The following is a 24,114-nucleotide window of genomic DNA, read 5'->3' on the forward strand; positions in this document are numbered from 1 at the left end:
CCAAAAATTAGTAAAAAATTGCATAAAATTGAAAAATAAACCTTTTTTGGGAAGAAAATGCAAAATAACCCTTTTTCGGGTTAAAATTGAAAAAATTTGTTACAAAAAAAAGTATGTAAGATTTTCTAAAAGCATAAGGCAAAGTATTTTGATTTATTTGAAAATAAGTGAAAATAGATTTTCCAAGGATGGTGTCGAGGTCACGGTGTCGGTGTTGCTTTTGGAAATTAGTTAACTTAATATAATAGAAGATGTTTCGATTAAAAATAAGAAATGTTAAAATTATTAAGTTAAAAACAATTGATTTCAATGACACTTAAAATTAGGCACAATATTATAGGTTCCTAACTAAAAATTTAAAAAACAACAATAAATAATAAAAAAAACCAAAAAAAATTGTTTATAACTAATATTTTAAAAATAGAGTAATTTTAAAGGTATATATCCAAAAATTCGTAAAAAATTGCATAAAATTGCAAAATAACCCTTTTTTGGAATGAAAATGCAAAATAACCCTTTTTCGGGTTAAAAAATTGAAAAAACTTGTTTTTTAAAAAAAGTATGTAAGATTTTCTAAAAGCATATGGTAAAGTATTTTGCTTTATTTGAAAATAAGTCAAAATAGTTTTTCCAAGGATGGTGTCGAGGTCACGGTGTCGGTGTCGCTTTTGGAAATTTCTTAACTTAATATAATAGAAGAATTTTATTAATAAGCAAATAATATAAGTTGTGTATATAGAATTTAATTTTCGAGTTTAAAGAAATAAATTCAGCAAAAATTGTAAATAAAATGTAAAAATTTATTTAACAAACCAGAAATAATATTAACTTATTAATTTTTTTAAAATTTTTTTTCTGCAATATAATTTAGATGTTTACTTACGGCCTATAATAATTACGAAATTTATTTCGAATTTCTAGCGGAATTTAAAAAAAGATTATTAAGAAAATTCGTCAGTAATTCACACAAATATCAAAAAAAAATTTCTACAAAAAAGAAATGATTGAATTTAAAAAGAAAAATTTATAACAAAAATTACGAGAGTAATTCCTTTTAAAAAAACCTACGGAATTCGTACAAAAAATTGAACTTGAATTTTAAAAAATTTACCGTATATATTACGGACAGAATTCCATTCGAATTTCCATGTGGAATATTTTTTTTTTATCAATTCTGTATCCTTTTTTCTAATAAAATTTCACGAATTACGATTGAACTACGAACGAATTCAGTTTCAAAACGACACATGAATTCTTATAAGACTTTAACACAAATTCGAAACGAATTTCAAATTTCGTACGAATCATCCTGGATACTTAATTTCAACTTATTTTCGTTTTTTTAAAATAACTAGAGCTAGCCAAATTGTATAAATATTACCTAAATGATATTGCAAATGACATTTTAGACCATATTCTACAGAACCTGAAGATAAATGAATTTTAGTCGACAATAATGATTTGCATATATCTTCTGTGTTCATGTTTCGAAGTTTTAATATTATTCCATGAGTATAATATGCTCTATAGAGTGGCTTTAGTTCAGTTTTATCAAATTTTACATATGAATCTGAATTAATTTTTAAAAGAAATTCTTGCAAAATTGTGGATGCATGACGATTGAAAACTGTTGGCACACCCAATTTTTTACGAAGTTGACACAATTTCTCTTTTATCTGTTGTTCAATTTGATTTTGTAATTCTGAAAATTGTGTCTCGTGCGTTGTATGAAGCTCTAAGATTTGAATCGGTCGATCTTCGAAATGAATATTAAAAGTAAGCGGTCTCCAGTCCTTATTTAATTTTGGATTACAGTTCAAATCAACTGGTGATATGGTCGTTTGAGTGTTTTCCCAAATCTGAAAATTAAAATCCTAAAGATTAAAGCTGTTTATATTCTAAACAATAAGACAGGGCTTAACGATGAGAATAATGGTAATTAATTTATTATATTATAATTATTATTATTATTCACATTATATAGTTATAAAATTATACTTTTTAAGAAACTTTGAGAAGGCAATGGATATTGATGAGAAAAATGTGCACACGAATATTCTCTTACGTACATTCTCATGATTGATTAGGCGAAAACATTTTATCAATAAATTTCCGCTTTCTCCAAGCTCACTACAGCTTCCACTCTCTGGGTCCCATATAATAGTTTCGTTAGTATCTTCATTAAGAGTTAAAGTAAATGCAGACCATTTTCTTATCTGAGATGAACCTAAAAAAATAAAAAGTGAAAATTCAAGTGAATTTAAATTTTTAAGTGAACAACTAAGAACAGTTTTCAGATTGAAAAACTGAATAAAGACAATTATGCCTTGTGGAAGTTTAGAGTGAAGCAAATACTTGTAAATTTAGAAATATAGTCAGTGGTGAAAGCGAAGAAATTCAGAAGCAAAATTTTTTATTTTATGTAACTTTAAAAATAACACAGGACTACAAATTTTAGACCCAGTAACCAGAATAGCACATTTCCAATGTAATTTATATCACGCTGAATCTAAAAATGACTGCAAAATTGCTCCATCACGTCAGCATTTTGAGATATTCTAACGTAAAAGCGTGAAAAATGCCGTATTTGGCAATATTCGACACTATAAAATCTACAACATTTTTTTTAATCATTGATCCAAATTTCAAAAGAAATTACTATATTTCCCCTTTCAAAATTTTCTTGGCTCGATCCGATACAATTTTTATCTTTAAGATACAGCCATTAGAAATTTACGTTACACGACTTAAAAACTCTAAAAAAAGAAAAATAAAATTGCAAATTACTTTAAATAAAACTTTTTCTTGGTGGTTTTTAAGTTCTTTGATAACGAATCTGATGTCAGATTTTTTAAATCCAAAATGGCGGATCCAATATGGCGGGCATAAGTCATCCATTGCAAATCTAAAGTCAGATAAAATAAGATAACTGTCCGCCCTTTTGAATTTTGAAAAACTTTTATAAGATTTGTTATCATCGACCCCGAAAACTCCAAAGTAACGAGTTTCAAATGAATTGCATTAAATATTGAAAAAGTCACTTGCCATATTAGATCCGCCATTTTGAATTTTGAAAATTTCACATCGTATTCGTAATCAGCGACCTTAAAAACCGTTGAGTAACGAGTTTCAGTGCCAAGAGAATTTTGAAAGAGGAAATATAGTACTTTCTTTTGATATTTGGACCAATGAATAAAAAATTTTTTTTTGTAGATTTTATGGAGTTTCGAATATTTTTCCAAAAACGACATTTTTAACGCCATTAGTTTAGAATATCCTAAAATGCTGTCGTGATAAAGCAATTTTACTATCATTTTTGGATTCAGCTTGACAAATTACATCGGAAATGACTATTCCGTTTTCTGGGTCTGACAAAATCCAAAATTTTGTATAGGCCTGCTTGATAAGTTTTACCTAACAGCACGTATGCTTTTTGACCCAGTCCTTGTAGTAGTGATGTTAATAAAGCTGCTCGACCGTAATAATCAACTTTTCCTAAATTTAAAGATTGCCTTGGGGTAACAAGTCCACGATGAACTGACAACGATGATAATAGCATTGTTAATTGTGACGCTTCTTTGGCATTATTTATTTCAGATATCTTATGAGGTACTGCGAGACAACTTTGAATTTTTTTACATAATTTATCTATACTTCTTAAATCCACTTCATCATCTACATTCATGTTCTCCATTTTCATTAACATGGAAATTCTTGTCGACGATTGTCCGGGACTGGCCTAAACATAAAATATTATTTTGAATCAAATAGGACAAATTTTAATTAGAATATGTATGTTACAGCTTAATAGGCTTCTATTTTTGATATTTTTAATTAAATTTTTTTCTCTATTTTGATTTAAAAATTTTTTTTAAGTTTTTAAATTTAATTGTTATTTAATTAAAAATTTCTTCGTTCTTAGAGTTCCGTTCACGCAGTGAACCGAAACGGAACCCTTATGGTTTCACTCATGTCCGTCCACAAAATCTTGCCCCCCCTCTAAAATCTAGGCATTTTAACCGATAGGGCTCAAATTTAAAATACATACGTATTTTTGCGAGTAGATTAAAGGAAAATTATAGCGAACCCGATTGGAATCGAATTTAATATAATTATAGTACAAAAACTCGAAATTTTGGAAAAAAGCGTGTCTCCCATTCATTTTTACAGTTTTGGAGCTACACGGAGAAACTTTAGTTTGTAAAATTTGATATTATAATACTAAATTTTACAATAAGCCAATAGTAAACGAGGATATAGCGTTACCTTTGTGAAAATTACTATTTAAAAATTATACTTATTGAGTATTTGTAATTTGGAGAAAGTAATATAATAATTATGGATTTACATTTCTCCCTACTAAAAATCTCTGTACAAGATCTTGTACAATTTCCTGTACAGGATCAGCAACTGAACTTGTACAAGTTCTGACCAGTTCCTGTCCAGGAAAATGCATACGAATTTGGAACAAGTTCATGTGTGACATGTTGTACAAGATCTGGTGCAAGATCTTGTATAAGAAAGATACTTGTACAAGAAAATGTACATGATCTTGTACAATTTCATGTATAAGTACTTATTCATGAACACGTTCATGATCTTGTACATGTTAATTCATGTTTTTCTTAACTAAAAATTAAAAACTTCAAAGGTTGCGCAATAGTTTACTTTAACCTTTACAGCTGGGCAATAGTTTTTAGCATGCATGAGTTACGAATCTTAGTGGTTAAAAATTATCAAAATCTCAAATTTTATTAAAAAAAAAAAAAAAATTACAACTATACATGTGCAAGAACATGAACGTGTTCATGTACACGTACTTATACATGAAATTGTACAAGATCATGTACATTTTCTTGTACAAGATCTCACACATGAACTTGTTCCAAATTCGTATGCATTTTCCTGTACAGGAACTGGTCAGAACTTGTACAAGTTCAGTTGCTGATCCTGTACAGGAAATTGTACAAGATCTTGTACAGGGATTTTCAGTAGGGTATATACTTAATACATAATTTAATATTAATTATTATCACCATTGATTTTATTTTTCAGTACTATATATATATATTACATTATGTATATGTAATATATTATATTTATAATATAGTATATATATATATATATATATATATATATAAAGTATGTTTATTAATTATTTATTAATAAATATCTATAAAAACATTAATAAAAGTATATTTATATTCTAAAGAATTCAAAAGTTCGCGCGTGAAATTAACCGGTTGTCGGTAAAAACAGGCATAATCGCTCACCTGAAGCGGTCGAGTATGAGGAAAACGAAAAATAGGCACACCTACAAGAGTAAGCGCACGGTTTATATTTGTGTGTGTGGCCGTATGGAGGGAGGCGCATGGGCGGCATGGTGGGAGTGGAATTGGTGTGCAGCCTGGCATCACTGCCGTGTTGTACTGTTGAAGAGATCGGACGTCTTTCTCCGATTCACATATATTTCTGTGCTGTTAATATTGGCTTGAATTGTGAAAAAGCCTTACATAACAGTTTTGTGTGTATATTCGCTATGAATTTAGGCCACATTAAAAGTAAAGTGTTTCATTTTATTTAAATTGTTGGTTTTGCAACTGTAAAAGTTTAATAGAGGAGCTTGTTAGCCACGTGCTTGCCGGCATTTTAATACATTCTAGTGCCAATTAACTGCAGTATAATTGCTATGGTATCAAAGGGAATTGTGGTTGCTGTCTCGATTCTGAGGTGCTGAAAGCTGGCTTCCCAATGTGATCTGAATGATATTGATAATGTAATGTAATACTTGTCTGAAAGAACTAATTAAATGTGCGGCTACTAGCTCTGGAAGTTTGTTCGAACATTCTAAGAGAGGTCAATGTTCTTGACTCAGATACAAATCATCATAATGAAGGAAAAAACTCTGCCTTTGGTGCAGAGGAGGAAATGAATCCTCAGGATCCTGATATTTCTCGAATGGATGTAGCATTGACCGATTATCTCTTGGCTGCGGATCGTCCTCTTAATGGTGGTTTTAGTATTGATTTGGAGGAGGGTGTCTCTAACATGGGTGAATTTTCAGCAAATTTGCATGCATCTGATCAGCCAGGAAGGAATATGTCCAATCCTTGTTGCTTGCGTACGATCATCTCGCAATCACAAATTGAGAATATGTTTTTGGGGGATAATCCCTCTGGGGCAGTTCAAGGACATGAAAGGGAGAATCGGAGTTCGAATGAAATTGATGTGGTGAACACTCAGGCTATATGTCTTGTACCTGATGCTGATCATGTTGAAGATGTTCCTAGAAGGGATTCGGATTTGTAGATTTCACGATTTTGTCTCTATTCCATGTTGATCCCCTTTTTTGTCAATATTTAGACCAATTGAATTTATTTTAGTTATATCCTAAGTTGATTAACTTATTTAATTTATCGTTGATGGAGTAGTAAATTAGTTGTTGAAATTTTTATACTTATTATTCTAAATATTATTTAATTAATGGTTAATGGTAATTAGGGTACGGTCACACGACTTTTGGAAAAACCATTCTTGTCTTTCTCTCTCCTATTACAGACGCATAAGTTTGTCTCACTCTGCATTTTCCGTCTTTGGGAAATGTAAGAAAATGCAGAGTGAGACAATCTTATGCCTCTGTCTTAGGAGAGAGAAAGACATGAATGGTTTTTCCAAAAGTCGTGTGACCGTACCTTTAGTGGTATTCGTGTGAGGTATTTGCTTGAATTATTGATTTGTTGTTTTTGCATGAATTGGGAGGTTATAAATTTACAATGCGCTCAAAAAAGTTACAATATGGCAATTGGAATACACATAGCATACTTAATAAGAAAACGGAGGTGGAGGCATTGCTTTCTGCATACCGATTGGATCTTCTGGTTGTCTCGGAAACTTGGCTGTCGGATCGTGTTTCTGATTGGTCGATCTATGATTACTATACTTATCGCTGTGATAGGACTGGTAATAATTTGGGTGGTGGTGCAATGATTTTGGCGAAAAGAACCTCATTATCGCGCCAATACAACTGAGTGGTAGATATAGAAATATTATTGATGTGGTAGCAATTCGTGACCGGACTGAGGTGGGAAACGTTGTCTTTGTGTCGATTTATTCCCCCCTCTGGTGTTAATATTCCTCTAGATTATTGGCATGAAGTGATGCAGGACATAAATCCAGCTAATTTGATAATGTGGGGATTTTAATGCTCATGCAATGTCGTGGGGTGGCTGAAATCACTCGATTAGGGGCTGCATTTTTTGGAGATAATAGACACCTATATGAATGACTCAACTCCTACACTTGGGGATATCTCGAGTAGATATCGAAATAACTTAGACCTAGTTCTTGTATCGACGCAGTTGACATGTTTTTCAAGCATTGATGTAACTCAGGATTCGTATGGTTCAGATCATCTCTTGGTAAGTGCGGCCCTTGACGCTATGCCTAAGCATGTCAGAACGCTCTCTAAGAGACTGAAGCTCACACCTGTCTCCTGGGTTGATTTCTGGGGAGTATGTCTGATGTGGCGAACGATTTAGTGGCGGAGTTGGGTAGAGGAGAGGATCCTTGATTCTATGACTAAACAAATTGTCTCTAAACTTATTGAAAGTGGTGCTTATTATCCATCTGATAATCCGGGTAATCGCAAATCCCAGCCGCTGTGGTGGGACGACGAGTGTAACTCTATAATTGAGAGGAGAAGAGGGTCAAGACGAGATTTTCTTTCTGACCAGAGTCGGGAATCTAGTGAACGATATCGTGTTATAGACAATGAGGTCAAAAGAGAGCTGGGAAAGGTTTCCGACCTATTTCGCATACATCGAATATATGTAAGCTTTTTGAGAGACTCATCCATAGAAGGTTGGAAAACTTAGTAGAGAATAAAAATTGGTTGCCACCTAATCAGTTTGGATTTCGGAGGGGACAATCCTCGCTTGACTGTGTCTCGGTCTTGGTTACGGATGTATCAGATGGTTTCTTGGGTGGCGAGGAATTGACTGAAATTGTCCAGGTGGACCTGGAGACGGGAAACGAGATAAAGAATTGTTCTGATCCTAACTCAAGATTTGAAACAGTCATGGGAGACACTTACTCTGGTTTTACAGTTGTTTACACGGATGGGGCTAAGTCACAAGTTAATGGCATTGCTGGTGGTGCTTTTGTTCTTTCTGAAATTATTGATTTTGGTGTACGTATAAACGATTTTTCTACTTCCAAGACATGTGAGGCATATGCAATATTGTCTGCTTTAAAGTATATTTATTTCAATGGTATTGACTGGGCCTTGATTGTCTCAGATGGAAGGAATATACTAACTGACATTGCGGATAGGTTGAGTAATTCAAAAACACATCAGTTGGTGCTTCCAATTATTCTGATGATTGATAAGATTAAGAGTAAAGGTGGTGTACTGAGTTTCATGTGGATTCCTCACATTCTGGTATAAGAGGGAATGAATTGGTAGATAGAGTGGCTAAAGATGCATTAAAGTTTGAATTTTGCAAATTTCGTGGCCCCCGTGTCCTAAGTCTACTTCTGGGAATATATATTTCAGGAAAATAAGCCCTAAATCCTCTCGTCCTTGGTTTAATAATATAATAAATCCACGTAGATACATTAACTTGATCACCCGACTTAGATGTGGACATATCTGTACTAGGGATCATTTTTTACGAATGGGGTGGCAAATGAATGCGTATGTGAGTTGGGTCAGAAGAATTTAGTGCACTATCTGAGGGACTGCCCTGTCTTTTCGGTCGGCAGGTTCGCTCTCTTTGACTACTTGCGCGGAAGAATATCAGATTTCAACCCAGACATGCCTGATCTCTCACAATTGATATATGATCCTGACATACGAGATGTACGTAGATTAGGTAAATTTTTTGAGGGAGGAAGCATCATTGCAAAAAAGTTGAAGTAATCTTAATATTAAAATATTAATAAAAAATAAATAAATAGATAAATAAATGAAAAATAGAAATAATAATAAAAAATGAAAGATTAATAAATTAAATTAATTAGTTAAAGTTTAAACGAATAAATGAATTGGGAATTGATTAACTAGTTGGTTAACAAATAAAAAGAGGCATGCAATTTTTTTTGTTTTTTTTTGTTCTTCTAATAATAATTCTATAAACTCTCTAATATTATTGAATTGAGACAAAATTCTATTATAGGTAGAATTGGCAATATAAAATACCAAATAAAGCACAGATGTGGTTAAAATGTGATAAATATATCCTTAATTTTTCCTAACTAAATTGAATTCTCCCGCCACACTATTTTATACCGCATTCATATGTGACCACAACGAACGAGTCTTGTCGCGTGTGATGTGAACTGCTCTGTTAAAAAGTGCTTAAACCTAACTGTGCAATAAGAGCCGAAGAGTCTTGCTCATGGAACTGGTTGTATTCCGCTGTAACTTGAATAGCTGCTTATAGTGTATTTGACTTTTATACTACGTGAAATAGTATTGGCTATTTGTCCCTATGGGACCAGAGGCCATTAAAGTAAAAGAAAGAAGTTCGCTACAAGCATTCATACCTGTAGTATCGCTTAGCGATTATATTATCAAATAAATTGTCCTAATCTTAAAGTCGTGTCTCATTCTATCCATATGCCTAATTTCTAATCGCTCATTAAGAAGAATACGTGGATTTTAACAGAACGAATGATCCTGCGCAACAAAATGAATTCAGATGGCTCGATAAAAAGAAGAAAAGCAAGATTAATTGCTCAAGGCTTTTGCCAGCAACCTGGAATACACTTCAGTCAAACATTTGCTCCAGTAGCTCGTTTCATCACCATTCGACTGATGGCATCTGTCGCTGCAAAACTCGACCTAAAAATAAAACAATTCGACATCGAATCTGCATATTTCAACGGAGAATTAGATGAAGAAATCTTAATGCAGCCCCCGAAACATTTCAAAGATTATTTACAATATTTGATAGACATCAAAAGAGACAGTGAAATAAAAAAACATGCGAAGAAAATGTTGAGTGATTATAATACCGGTAATAAAATGTGCCTTTTAAGAAAATCTATTTATGGACTGAAACAGTCCGGAAGAACGTGGTATCAAAAACTCGACGGAATCCAGCGGAAGTTTGGTGCCAATCCAACGATGGGAGATCCTTGTCTATTTCAACCCGGAACAGGGGAAGACATTTTGCTGATTGTCATCTACGTCGATGACATTCTCCTGGCCGCTAAAAATGAACAACGAATAAGTGATTTTCAAAAAATGTTATCTTCCGAATTCGAAATTAAAGACCTCGGCGATGCAAAATATTGCCTGGGCGTAGAATTCACTCGCACGAAATACGAAGTAAAAATGTGTCAACAAGGATACGTTTATGAATTACTCGAAAGATTCGACATGACTAATTGCAATCCAGTTAGCACGCCAATGGACCTCGGAACCAAACTCCAGAAAAACGTAAAAGTAAGTGACTAATGAGAGACAACTTCTGTTGTCGCACCAAACCGTTAGATCCCCGAGGTTACCAAATCCAAGTTCCTGGACAATTCGTTGAAGATGGATAGCTTCTTTCACGCACTCGGCCATCCGTGAAGTGCTCCGAAAGAAATTATTCTCAGTGAAATATATTCCAAGTGAGAAACAAGTTGCTGATTTCCTTACGAAAGGACTTTCCAAAGCTAAATTAATGTTTTGTACGACGTCAGCTGGCTTGCAGCAGTTTAAGTAATTTATTTTTTTTAAATATAAATTTGTTTGAAGACTCTCACTCGAGGGGAAGTGTAAGAACTATAAAGTTCATAATATGTATTATTCGAGTTACAGTTTCAAAGAACTTTGAATACAAATAAAAAAACCCGCTCTTTTATTGTATCCAACCAATCAGGAAATTAATAGATAGGTCACGTGTTAAACTAAAATTCAGTACAGTCAGTTCGCTACAAGCATTCACACCTGTAGTATCGCTTAGCGATTATATTATAAAATAAATTGTCCTAATCTTAAAGTCGTGTCTCATTCTATCCATGTACCTAATTTCTAAGAAAATAAATTAATTAACCTATATAAAGTTTATATTTTATTTAAAATTTATAAATTATATCATTTTTTAATTTTTAAAAAAACCTTTTTTCGTATTTTTTAATAGAAATTTTTTCTTCATGTAAATTTTTAATAAATTTTGTCAAATCTGTATTCTTGGCATGAAAACGAATCGATTGATGTATATAAAGTTTACATTTTACCAATATTTATAAAAATGATCGCTTTTTCAGTTGCAATCCTTCTTTAATCTTGAATATAAGTGTATCATGTTGAGGAAGCTAAATGGTCATGAAATGAACACCTTGTTAATAAAGAATATAATATAATAATTAATATATATTAATTATTATTTGACACTACCTACATTTTCACTTAAAATAATTTGTTTTTAACCCCTTCGCTGTGAGGCGCAAAATCTTAAATGTGGATTCAAAATGTTAAGAAACTTTTTTACCATCAAAATTTTTGAAACTGAGTTAGACTTCGAAACATTTATTCTATTCATTTATAATGCAAACTCGAATAAACAAATGTCAATTCAAATATTCAAGAGAAAAGAATTCACGGTAAAAAAAAAAGTAGTTCACCGTAACGTTCCAATTCGGTTTTTTCGTCAAACCGAATTCAGCTTAAGTTACCACCAATTCTTTTCGCTTACTCCCAATTCTTTTTTTTTACTGGGAGTTTAACAGTTATATACAACCCCAGAGTGTACAACGTGGAGGTGTGCGGGAGGATTTTAGACTCCTTATGTTCTTTTCTAAATTTGTTTTTTATTTTTAGATTTTTTTTTGGTTTTTATTTTTTTTTAATAGAAATGTTAAAAAAGAAAAAAAATCCGATCAACTTTAATTTTGTCGTCCGCCATATTGGATCTGCCATTTTGAATTTTGAAAAACTAACATCAGTTTCGAATTCAGCGGCCTAGAAAACCCCCGAGTAACAATTTACAAGCGAATTCGATCAATTTTTAATTTTCCTGTCCGCCATATTGGATCCGCCATTTTGAATTTTCAAAATTTGACTTCAAATTCGGATCAGCGTTGAAAATACCATAAATAACGTATGTGTGATGTAAATCTACTTGTTTTTTGTGTCTTTCATCAATTTTTTTTTATGTACGTCTACAGACGAACCCTCACACTCAAAGGGTTAAAATTGTATAAATGAATCTTTGAAAAATTGATGAAATCAATTAATTTATAATTTAATTGATTATTAAAAACAACTTTTTAATAAAAATGTAGATTAAAATTGACCATCAAATTTTCAAAAATTGATTTATATAATTTTAAAAACAAATTATTTCATGAGAAAATTTGTTATATAACTTAATGGTCATGTGGGGTCAATTGGACCCCACGCAGCAGAACAGTTGTTATTTCCCTTCTACTTAATTCTTCGACTTAATTCTGTAACTGAATTTTAGATGAAGATCTAATCTATAAAATCCAATACTGTTATTCTACATTTAAAATTTTTTGCATATTGAAAAAAAGTAAAAAAAAATTGAAATTTCTTCTTAAATTCATTCATAGAAAATTTAATTCTTAAGAGAAAATAAATACAATTAAGGTTTTGAACTCGCTGGATATTATACTTTCAAAAAAATATGCAAAATAAAGTTAAAAAATTTATTTATTTTTATTAAAAATAATGGTCAATTTTATCATTTTGAACGACTAATTTTAAGAGACTTGGCCTAAAAATTTTTCTGGTGTCATTTTGAACCTATATATTACCTTAACGGGTTTAATAACTTGGGCTTTAAGAATTTAAAGATAAAAATGAGTTTGTAATAAATTTACGAAACAATTTTTTACTTTTTTAAAACATTGTGTTGAAAAAATATATTTATTTGAAAAGAACAATAAATAAGAAATTTAAGAAACTAATAAAATTTTGTGTAAAATTATTCAATTCTTTTTTTTATGTAAAATTTATATCCAAATTTATTTTTTAAAAGAAAAGTTTTGAAAAACGTGATTTTTTAATGTTTGTAAGTTGATAAAAAATAATAAAAATTTAATTTCAAAAGATGAAACAAAAGGAAATATGTATTGGAATATCATGTTCTTGTGGTCAGCAGTATTTTAATAGTCAATATAATAATATGTAAAAACGTGACTTTTTATGTAGCTTAGTTATTAAATTTTAATCTAAAGTTTTAATATACAGCTCTTGAACATGTTATTTGTCCTTTTGTAGAGAAGGATCCTTTTTGTGCTCATCAAATGAACACTTTCCTTCGCCATGGAGATTTTTTGTGATCAATTTATGGTAACTTATTTGATTTTATAATAATAGTGAATTCAGTTATGTACTAATTGATTAGCAATTTATGTACAATGTTACCTTATAAAATGTTTCATAGTCAATTTTCTTTCACAAATAAATTCAACAAATTATCTTGAAAAATTAAAGAAAAACTTCATCTTTAAATACATTTTTAAAAAAAAGTCACTAAACAGTGTTTGAAAGTCCTATATAAATAAAAGTAAACATTAAAATATTTATAAATTATTAATTGGATTTTATTTATTTTTGAAATTTATTAAAATATTTGTTTTTATTTAGTTTTATTCCTGAAATTGTAATGACTTTTTATTTAAAAATGTTCCCTTATTGCATCTTAAGTTGCACTAATGTTACCAATACTGATGAACATTTAGGTTCTTTAATATTGGGAAAAAAAATTATATGACATCGTATTTTTCTTATTTCAATAAAAAGCAACATTTATTCAGTTTTTGTCCAAAAAGATCATTACATTTTCCTTAATATTTATTTCAAATACATATGAGAAAAATTTTATAATTTTTTTTCAGATCATTTTATCCTTATTAAAATCAGCTTCTGTGGCTAACTCAGCTTTCCCCAAGTTGTCAAGAAGAAGATAACAAATTTGAATGACAATATGAAAATAATAAACTTTATTCCTTTTTTGATGACATTTTTGTTGATGATAAACAAGTTTGATAAAAACTTTCGAAAATTTACAATTTTTGGAAAATTCTGCGACAATAAATCATCCGATTTCAACGACAGAAAAGATCACCACGTAGATTTCTCAACACAGGAAATGGATTTGGGACTTGCTTCCACTTCATAATTTTGCAAATTCCTCAAATATAGACGTCATGATGAAAAGGTCTTCTTGCTATACAACAGATGCTCTGATTGTTGTTCCACTTCTAACACTCTTTATCAGTTCGGGAATAAGTATGAGCAGTGAATTTTCGAAATATTTTCTTCGACAAAGTACAAGCATTTAGTTATTAAGGAATCATTGCAACTTGCAATTCCAATTTTTCAGAGAATGATTACAACAGAAATTATCACGAAAATATCAAAAATTATAATGAAACCAGTCATGGCAAAAGTTAATTTTTCTCCAACAGACCAGAAAAATCTCCATGATCGATTCATTTGGCATAGATATCATTTAATAGATAATTCTAATTTTACTGAAAAATGTAATGAGACTACTGCAATTCACATTTTAAAACATTATAGCTTTCATACAACTGCGTCTATAAGGCTTTTTGCAAAACATCTTAAAGATCTTAGATTCGCTCCTCCAACGTTCGATAATTACTGGCTAAATAATCCTAAGTTGTACGAAAAATTAAGGTTTTATTCGTACGTAGAAATTGGATTATTTTGGGGAAAAGCAATTGAAAGTATTGAAAATATTTAAAACCAAGAAGACATGAGTTTAATAAACATTCTCCCAGGACCTGCGTTTGATGACTATATGGCTAATCAACTATTTAACACAATTTCTTTTGACAATTATTATGCGATAAGAATTTTTTTTGTCTAATCCTTATGCTAACACAGATCTTGATATTCAAAATGTTTGGAGACTAAAAAAAGCTATGTACAGTTTAGCAATACGACATTACGATTCATTTACTAATGTAGAAAGTGAGGAAATAATATTGTACTGCGTAAGAAGAGACAACTTTCAGAAAATCATTTCAAGTCACAGAACGATAACAATATATCAATTAATGCATTTTTAGTCATTCATGTGAAAAATATTTATGTTAATTCTAAACATTACATAACTCTTCCTCAAACTAAGTTCAGAATATTTGAGGAAAAATTTATTTTGATTGATCAAATTAATAGACATTTTTTATTTAAGAGGGTTATGGATATAAAGAAAAATGACTGGCTTCTTCAAGTAGCAAATAAAGCTGCTCAATATGAAAATAAAATTAATGGCAAAATATGTCAAGCCTTTTGAGCAAAATATTAAATGTAATATGAGGCTCACAATTATAATAGAAGTTAAAAATAATCTCCTGATTAATTTGCACATGTTTGTGATATCGTTGTAACATTTTTGTTGTACTCTTTCGTTGTTTATTGTATGGCAAAAATTATTTATAGAAAAATATTTTATAATTTTTAAGTATAATAATTTTCTTTTATATAACAATATTTTCACAAATATATCTTTGTTTCAAAAACGTTACTAAATTTTCTTTTAAATTTTACATTACTGCACATTTGTACACTATGACAATATTTTGAAATATCGTGACACTTCCATAATAATTTTATTATTTTATCGCGTATGCTATAACCAATGTATACATTATATGCCGCACGAAGTAATGAAATTATTATAGTAGCTTCACGACTTTTCAATATCATTATTATGTTCTTTTATACTACTGTAAAAGAAAATAATAATATGATACGAATAATGTAAGAATCAGTAAAGCAATTGAAATTTAAGTATCAAAAATTAGATTAAACAAATTATGAATAAATGCAAACTTAAAATTCAATATCATTGTGATACTGATAAATTCGTGTATGTAAAATAATCTCACTAACAATGGAAAATGAAAAGAGAAGGACCCCTAAGGCCTGTATTTCGCCCCCTTGGGATTTTCATTTAAATGCGGTTGAAAACTTTTTCTTAAGGTAGAAAAAGTAAGTTTTTATTGATTTTAGGTGAAACGGAGGTGTTTTGGTCAAATTAACTCTTACCCTAATAACACAAGATATCTTGGGATATATTGATAATATCCCGCAGATATCCTAGGGATGTCCTATGGATATCAAATGGATCTCTTAAGGATTTCCAAAAAATCGGCGATTTGGATATCCTTTGGATATCCCATGGATATCTGAGGATATCCACAGGATATCTTCTGGATATCTCTATAGACTTTCATTAATGTCCTCCAGATATCCCACAGATATTTTCTGGATATTCTCAGTATATCTTCTGGATGTCAAGAAGATATTCTCAGGATACTGTTTTTAAAGTCATTATGAGACTACGAGTGAGAATATTCTGTGAATTAAATTTTATATAAATAAAATAAAATGCAACTTGTTTTTCGAGAAAGTTGTTTAATTTGAAAAATTATTAACTAATGTTTTTCTCATTCGTGATTCATTCCTTTATTCATATGCTTAATATTGTCAGAAAATAAATTGGCTTTAAACAATATAAATTCTTCCCCGCAAATAACGAATAACTATTAATATTAATTATACATTAAGTGCATGAGTTTATTTAAAAACTTTGAAAAATGCGTTTCAAATCTTCATTTAAAATAAATTAGAAGCTCATAAGATTTTTCTTTTTATTATATTATTATTCATTATATTAGCTTAACAATTTTAACCTCAAAAATATATGTTGAGATATTAAATATCGCGTGAATATCCTAAGAATATCCCACGGATATCCTGAGGATATCCCATGGATATCCCATGGATATCCTGCGATATAATATCCAATAGATATTTTGTGGATGTCTTAGGGATATCCTATGGATGTCCTGTTGATGTCCCACAGACCGGCGGTTTGGATATCCTAGGGATATCATATGGATATCCCAAGATATCCTGGGGACCATTCTAGGATATCGACCATTGATATGGATATCCTATGGATATCCTAGGGATATCCTATGGATATCCTAGGGATATCCTATGGATATCCTAGGGATATCCTTTTGTTATGAGGGTAGATTTCAGGGGTTAAATAAATAAGGATATCCCAAGATATCCTGGGGACCATTCTAGGATATCGACCATTGATATGGATATCCTGTGGATATCCTAGGGATATCCTTTTGTTATGAGGGTAGATTTCAGGGTTTAAATAAATAAGGATATCCCAAGATATCCTGGGGACCATTCTAGGATATCGACCATTGATATGGATATCCTATGGATATCCTAGGGATATCATTTTGTTATGACGGTAGATTTCAGGGGTTCCTTTCAAAAAGTGTGTCAAAAAAATATGCAAAAAAACGTTATCCAATTGTTAGGCAATTATTTTGAATATCGTTACTCGGGGGTTTTCGGGGTCGCAAATTGCGAATCCGATAATAGTTTTTCAAAATTCAAAATGGCGGTTCCAATATGGCGGACGACTTTTTGAAAATCTAATGCAATTGGCTTGAAAATCTTTACTCGGGGGGTTTCGGGGTCGCTGATTACGAATCCGATGTTAGTTTTTCAAAATTCAAAACGTCGGATCCAATATGGTGGACATCAATGTTAAAAATTTATTGGATCCACTCGAAAATCGTTACTCGGGGATTTTTGGGGTCGCTGAATACGAATCTGAGGTCTATTTTCAAAAACTCAAAATGACGGATCCAATATGGCGGACATTTTTTAAAATACTACCACGCAGAATTTTTACTTAACCGAAAAATCATTTAACAGAATTTTTAATTAATAGAATTTTCATTTGTCCGAAAAAACAATCGACAGAAAGATTTCCTCGCAATTTTTATAATCAACCAAACAAAAATTATTCATAAAATTGTGATTGGTTGATTTTAAAAATCGCGTCGAAATCTTTCTGTCGATTGTTTGTTCGACCATTTGCAATTTCGAACAAATGAAAATTCTATCAATTAGAAATTCTGTTAAATGATTTTTCTGTTAAGTAAAAATTCTGTAGTATGAAAAATCGGTTATACGAGGAATTAAATCAAATAATAATTCGAACAAATGAAAATTCTATGAAGTAAATTTTCAGTTATATAAAAATTCTGTAATATAGAAAATCGTTTAATGAAAATTCTGCAAAATAGTAATTCAATCAAATAAAAATTCACCTCAAAAATAATTATGACAAATCAAATTCCATAAAATTAAAATTCTAACTAATGATTTTTAGAACATAATCATGCGTTCTCATTAATTATTAAAAAATTCTTGCTGTGAGGCAGTTTCTTTTAAACTTTAGTTTTTCACTCTTATGACTCTACTTGATTATATTTATAAAAAATATTTAAAAATATTAAATTTTTAAAAATTTGTTTTATTGTAATTAATTTTTTTCTTACCTGTACATATCCAAAAGTCAAATATGGACTTTGAAGAGGTGATAAATCAACCCATCGTTCAAATTCTTCATATTCTCCATAACATTCGATAGGAATTTTACATTCGCCCAGCCATTGTAAACCCCAAATTGGATGTTGATCAAAAAGTCGTATATCAATATATTTTTGATCACAAATTTTAAGTACTGGAAAGGAAAGAATTTCATGCCATACAGGAGCTGGTCCATCTGCTGGTGATGTTAATCGAAAAGTATCACCCCATTGAATTTCTACCAAAGGTTCAACTGTTGCCGATTCCTCTCTTACAGGAATTTCAACTCCTCTTAATATTGTAATTGATAGAACAGGCTTTTTATTAATATAACTTCTCGACATTTCTTGAAGTTCCAAAGGTTTTTTTCCCTGTATAAAATTTCGAAGACCAAGCAATGACATATTACTCTCCGATACTGAAATTTGAGATGATTTAGATTGATTTCTTTCATGTATATTCTCTTTTCTAAAAGTCTCTCTAAGTTTTAAAGAAAAATGTTCTAGTAGAAAATATCCTATATTTTTTTTAATTTGTTGAATTGGTCGGAAATAAAATATATTATGACTAGGATCATTTGGATCATTTAGTACAGGATAAACATATGACGTTTGTTCAACTTCAGAATATTGTTCTTGATTAGATGACGATACACTATAAAATATCGTACCAGAAAAAAGATTTCCAAAATCATCATTTATTCCAAATTGTACTTCAATTTTCATATTTTTTTCATCAACTTTTGGCACATATAGAGGAAGTCTACTGTAAATTCCTCCATGTGCATTAACTTGAATTAATAAATCATTGTAATTTAATGATTTATTTTGAAATAACAATTTATGAACTTTTCGATTAAAAGGATATTTTGTTTTACAAATAACTTTATTTTCTAATAAAATTGAAATTGTTGTAATTTTTAAATTACAATCAGTTTGAACTTGAGTTTTTTCCAATTGCACATCGTGAAATGTTATCTCTACTAATTTATTGAAAGTTTTAAATTTTTTTAAAATATTCAATTTAATTTCCTGATCTTGAAAGTAACCTAAAATATTATTTGCCGTTAAATGTTTTACATTTACATAAAATCCATCACTTTTCAAATCGTTATTGTAATTGTCTTTTGGATGTTTATATCTTTTAGCAATTTTTGATACACTTTCATTATTAACATCTTTTATTGTTGGACGAATACAATGAAGATCAAAATTATGTAAACTCGTATTTTTTGAAGTAGTTTGTTCGTCTGTAATTTCTTTACTCATTTTTAAATTTTAAGCTTCATTAAATATTTGTTTATTTTAAAAAAATTACTATTGATAATTCTTTGAATAATAATAATAATTAATAATAATAACAAATTCTTTAAAGTCACAGAACATCACACTATTTTCAATGCAGTTCAAACGCAACTGACATTAGATCCACGTGTATAAACAGTATCAGCGTTTTGTTATTAAGCTATACGTAACCATAGTAACAAGTAGTACGCACAGTAGCAACAACCCTCCTTGGTGGATCGCGCAAACCGAATGCTAACCCAATTCAGTTGACATTGGGTTTGGGGATAAAAATTTCAAAAAATCAATAAAAAATGGTAAAAACAATTATATTGCTAGTAATAAATGGATATTTAAAGTGTTAATTTATGCAATATTTTTGATAAATTAAACAATAATTATTAAATTAATAATGTGTAAAGTACAAAAATACTTATAAATTAAAAAAAAAAAATTATAAAAATATCTCTCAGCAAACGAAACCAAATTGAGATGAATAGAAATGAATTACCTTTTCGTGGATTCGTATTAATTCCATTTTATGATCCGTCAGGACGAATTGAATGGAATAGAAATGAATTACCATTTAAAAATGACAAATTGTATATTTTTAGGGAAATGATACTGAGTAATTATTTCAATAACGTCACCACCAAAAAAAAAAAAGTTCTCGGTTTGATCTGATACTTCAATAAATTGTTGTTCTATATGAAAATAATAAATCCCTAAAATATTAATTCATTAAAAAAAATTGTGTATAGAAAGTAATGGGTACTTTACTCAATGCCGAAAACAGTTTTTTGAAAAAAAAAATTTATCCCCTTTTTTCAAAAACAACCCAAGACGCATGAATATGCACTAAAGCTAATTTTTTAGAATTATATTTTAATTGAATTTTATTTTGTAGAATATTATTTTTGCATAATAGTAATTTAAATAAATTTTAATTTTGCAGAATATTCATTTGTTCGAATTTTTATTTTACAGAATAAATTATTAACTGATTATTAATGTTGCCGAATTTTTATTTAGACGAGAATTAATTAGCCAGAAATTCAATTTAATCGAATCTCAATTTGTGCGAAACGTTGTTTCGTAGAATATTCATTTTGCAAAATAGGTAATTCAAAAAATTAATTATTATGCAGAAAGAAAATTAGAAAGAATATTAATTTAACATAATATTCTTCTGTTCGAATATTTATTTTACAGAAAGTGGAAATGACCGAAATTCATTATCACAGAAATAATTTGTCGCGAAGTTTAAAATTGACCAATCACAATTTTTATGATATTATAAAAAAGCTGAATCAGAATTCGAGGTCCGTTTTACCCCATTAGATCAGGATTTTGAGATAACCTCAAAAAACCAATATGGCGGACACTTTTTCGAAGAATTCATCGAATTTGCCTAAAAATCGTTACTCGGGGGTTTTTTAGGGTCGCTGATCATGAATCTGATGTCAGTTTTAAAAATTCAAAATGGCGGATCCAAAATGGCTAACACATTTTCGAAAAATTCATCGGAATCGCATGAAACTCGTTATTCGGGGGTTTTCGGAGTCGCTGATTACGAATTTGAACTTTGTTTTCAAAAATTCAAGATGGCGGACACTTTTACGAAAAATGACGTCATGGCAGATACACTTAAGAAATTTGTTACGATGACATCTTGAATTTTTGAAAACTGACTTCAAATTCGTAATCAGCGACTCCGAAAACCCCCGAGTAACGAGTTTCAGGCGATTCCGATGAATTTTTCGAAAAAGTGTCCGCCATTTTGAATTTTGAAAAACTGACATTAGATTCGTGATCAGTGACCCCAAAAACCCCCAAGTAACGAGTTTCAGGCAAATCCGATGAATTTTTCGAAAAAGTGTCCGCCATATTGGTTTTTTGAGGTTATCACAAAATCCTGATCTGATGGGGTAAAACGGACCTCGAATTCGGATTCAGCGGCCCAAAAAACATAAACTAGGCATAGTTAGACCCCCAGATCAAAACTTTTTTTTTTTGTGTGTGGCTGTGTAATTTTGTGAATTCATTATTTAGAAATTCTTCAATCAAATTGTCTATAAAGTAATATATCCAAAGGGGTAAGAATTGAAAAATAAGGATTGTTTGTCTAGAATAGAGTCAAAATTTCTCAAACGAATCATCTAAAATTAAAAAATTTAATTTTCAATATTACCTAAATAGTTTTTTATTCTTATTGTGATCAAAATAAGTTTCTAAAACTATTAGAACAAAATAAATATTGTTTATAAAACAATAAAAAATTTTAGCTATCTTGACCTTTTTACACCAGCCGGATGTATATTATGCCCCACTTACAAAAACCAATGTAATTTTTTTAAATATTTATATTTTTTAATACGATTAAGCAAAAAAAAAATAGCCAAATGTTTATGAAAATTGCAAACATCGTAAAATAAAATCAGATTTTATATAGACGTAAATGTCAAAAAAAAAAAAAAAAAAAATTATTAAGTATAAGGATTGAAGATTTTTGAACCACTGAAGACGAATCTGTTTCAAAACTAAAAAAAATTAAAATGGCGTTTCCAAGATGGCATTTAAAACATAAAAAATGAAATTTGTCAGAAATATAATTATGTTAAAAATTTTAAAAATAGAATTTTTGTTTAATATTAAATGTGTAATTTTTAAAAAAAACCCAAAAAAATTTTTAATTTCAAAATTGAAATTTTTTAACTATTTTTGAAAAAAAATATGAATTTTGTTTTTGAAATCATTTTACTCATTTATAACATATTTAAATTTTATTAAAATCAGTTCAGTAGTTTTCGAGAAAAATTGAGTTTTTTCATTTTTCTTTTCCCTTTATAATTCCACAAAAAAATTTGAAAACTACAGTTTCTTAATTTAACTTGTGCCCAATTCTTGTTGGAAAAGAGAATACAAAATTTATTGTTTTATTTTTTTCTCAAAAAGTACACGAGCAAAATAAAAAAAAAAATTTATAAACAAAAATTGTTCCTCTTTAAAAAAAAAAAATGGAAAATTATATTTGTCCTCATTTGATATTTAAAAGCATTCACAAAATTTAGATAAAACCGATCTAAGGTAACAAAAAATGATTCAATGAAAAAGACAAATTATTCTCACGCAGAAATTAGAATAAAATATAATCAACATAAAATAATTGAATAAAGAAATTTTCCAAAAATTTTCATTAAAAAAAACTTATAGATCAGGATTCTTTAATAAAAATAATTTGAATAATAATAATAATGAAAATTATTATAGTGCTTAAAATGGGACACATGAATTGAAACTATAAGAAATTTTGCGTTATTGAATTAAAAATTATTATCAAATTTCTATGAAAGGGAATTACAAATATACACAGTTAGTTTTTAAATTTTTCTTTCAAATTCAAAATGGCGGATTCAATATGGCGAAAATTTTTTTAAAAATGGTCAGTTTTGCTTAAAATTTGTTACTCGGAGGTTTTTGGGTCTAATTTTTAATTTTTTTTGTCCGACATTGTCTTTCCGCCGAAAATTATTTTTTAAAAATAGTTTTATGTTTTTTTTTTTACTTAAAACTAATGGTATATTATTTCCAACACTCTAAGGGACCATTTAAGCAAAAAAATTCTATTTTTTGAAAGTGTGTGATGTTATACCTTAAATGAAAATTTAGATAATTAGAGAATCTGCTTTACAAAGTTCGGCTAAACCAAAATTTTGCAATATAAAAATTCTATTGAGTTTTAAAGTTTATTTTATGAAATTCTATAAAATATAAATTCAATAATTTTTAATTTGACACCTCAAAAATTCAATTATGTTCAATGTGAGGAATTTTCATGTCTCTCAAATATTTTACTTATTTCTTGAAAATTGAATAAAAACCGGCATTTTAAAAATGAATCCTAAATTTCTTATGTTATACTGAATCACACCCAACGTTTTTATTTAGAGGAATAACATTAGTCAACATACGACTTATTCATATATCAGACAAGTAAATTAAAGTACAAACAGTACAACAATCATGAATCATCTTTATAATAAATGATATTTATAATATAATTAACAATAATAAGCCAAATATTATTCTTATGTGTACTCTAATATAGTTACTGCGGCATTAACCAATAAGCTTATCTAAACATAACATTTTTTTTTTAACATGAATGTAATTATAATGGAAGATCCATTTATTTTACAATAAGTTACTGGAATAAGTATCGCCTGAAAAATTCTTTACATATATCAAATTTTCATGCGTACATTTTAATTATTTCTGTTGTTTTCACAATATATGTATAATAAACATAACATACATATGTTTGCTCTTTACGTAATTATACATTTCAAATGTAGATTCGATTTTAGATTTTTTTAAATATATATATATAAAGCTAAGAACTAATATAATAATTTTGCAAATGTCAAC

General features: G+C 29.4%; 1 protein-coding gene across 1 annotated transcript; it reads right to left on the bottom strand.

Annotated features, from left to right (window-relative positions):
• Positions 1–54: 54 nt before the first annotated feature.
• On the bottom strand, positions 55–20,300 carry LOC127287605 (uncharacterized). Its single transcript, XM_051314616.1, has 4 exons — positions 18,373–20,300; positions 3,415–3,739; positions 2,070–2,227; positions 55–1,859 (listed from the first exon to the last, which is right to left on the bottom strand). Exons 1-4 carry the CDS (start codon positions 19,669–19,671, stop codon positions 1,329–1,331), a joined length of 2,313 nt encoding a protein of 770 aa, XP_051170573.1. The 5' UTR covers positions 19,672–20,300; the 3' UTR covers positions 55–1,328.
• Positions 20,301–24,114: the final 3,814 nt, after the last annotated feature.

The sequence above is a fragment of the Leptopilina boulardi genome, unplaced genomic scaffold, assembly GCF_019393585.1.
Source record: "Leptopilina boulardi isolate dan_hultmark-lab unplaced genomic scaffold, ZJU_Lbou_2.1 LbouV2_371, whole genome shotgun sequence".
In the NCBI taxonomy this organism is placed as follows: Eukaryota; Metazoa; Arthropoda; class Insecta; order Hymenoptera; family Figitidae; genus Leptopilina; species Leptopilina boulardi.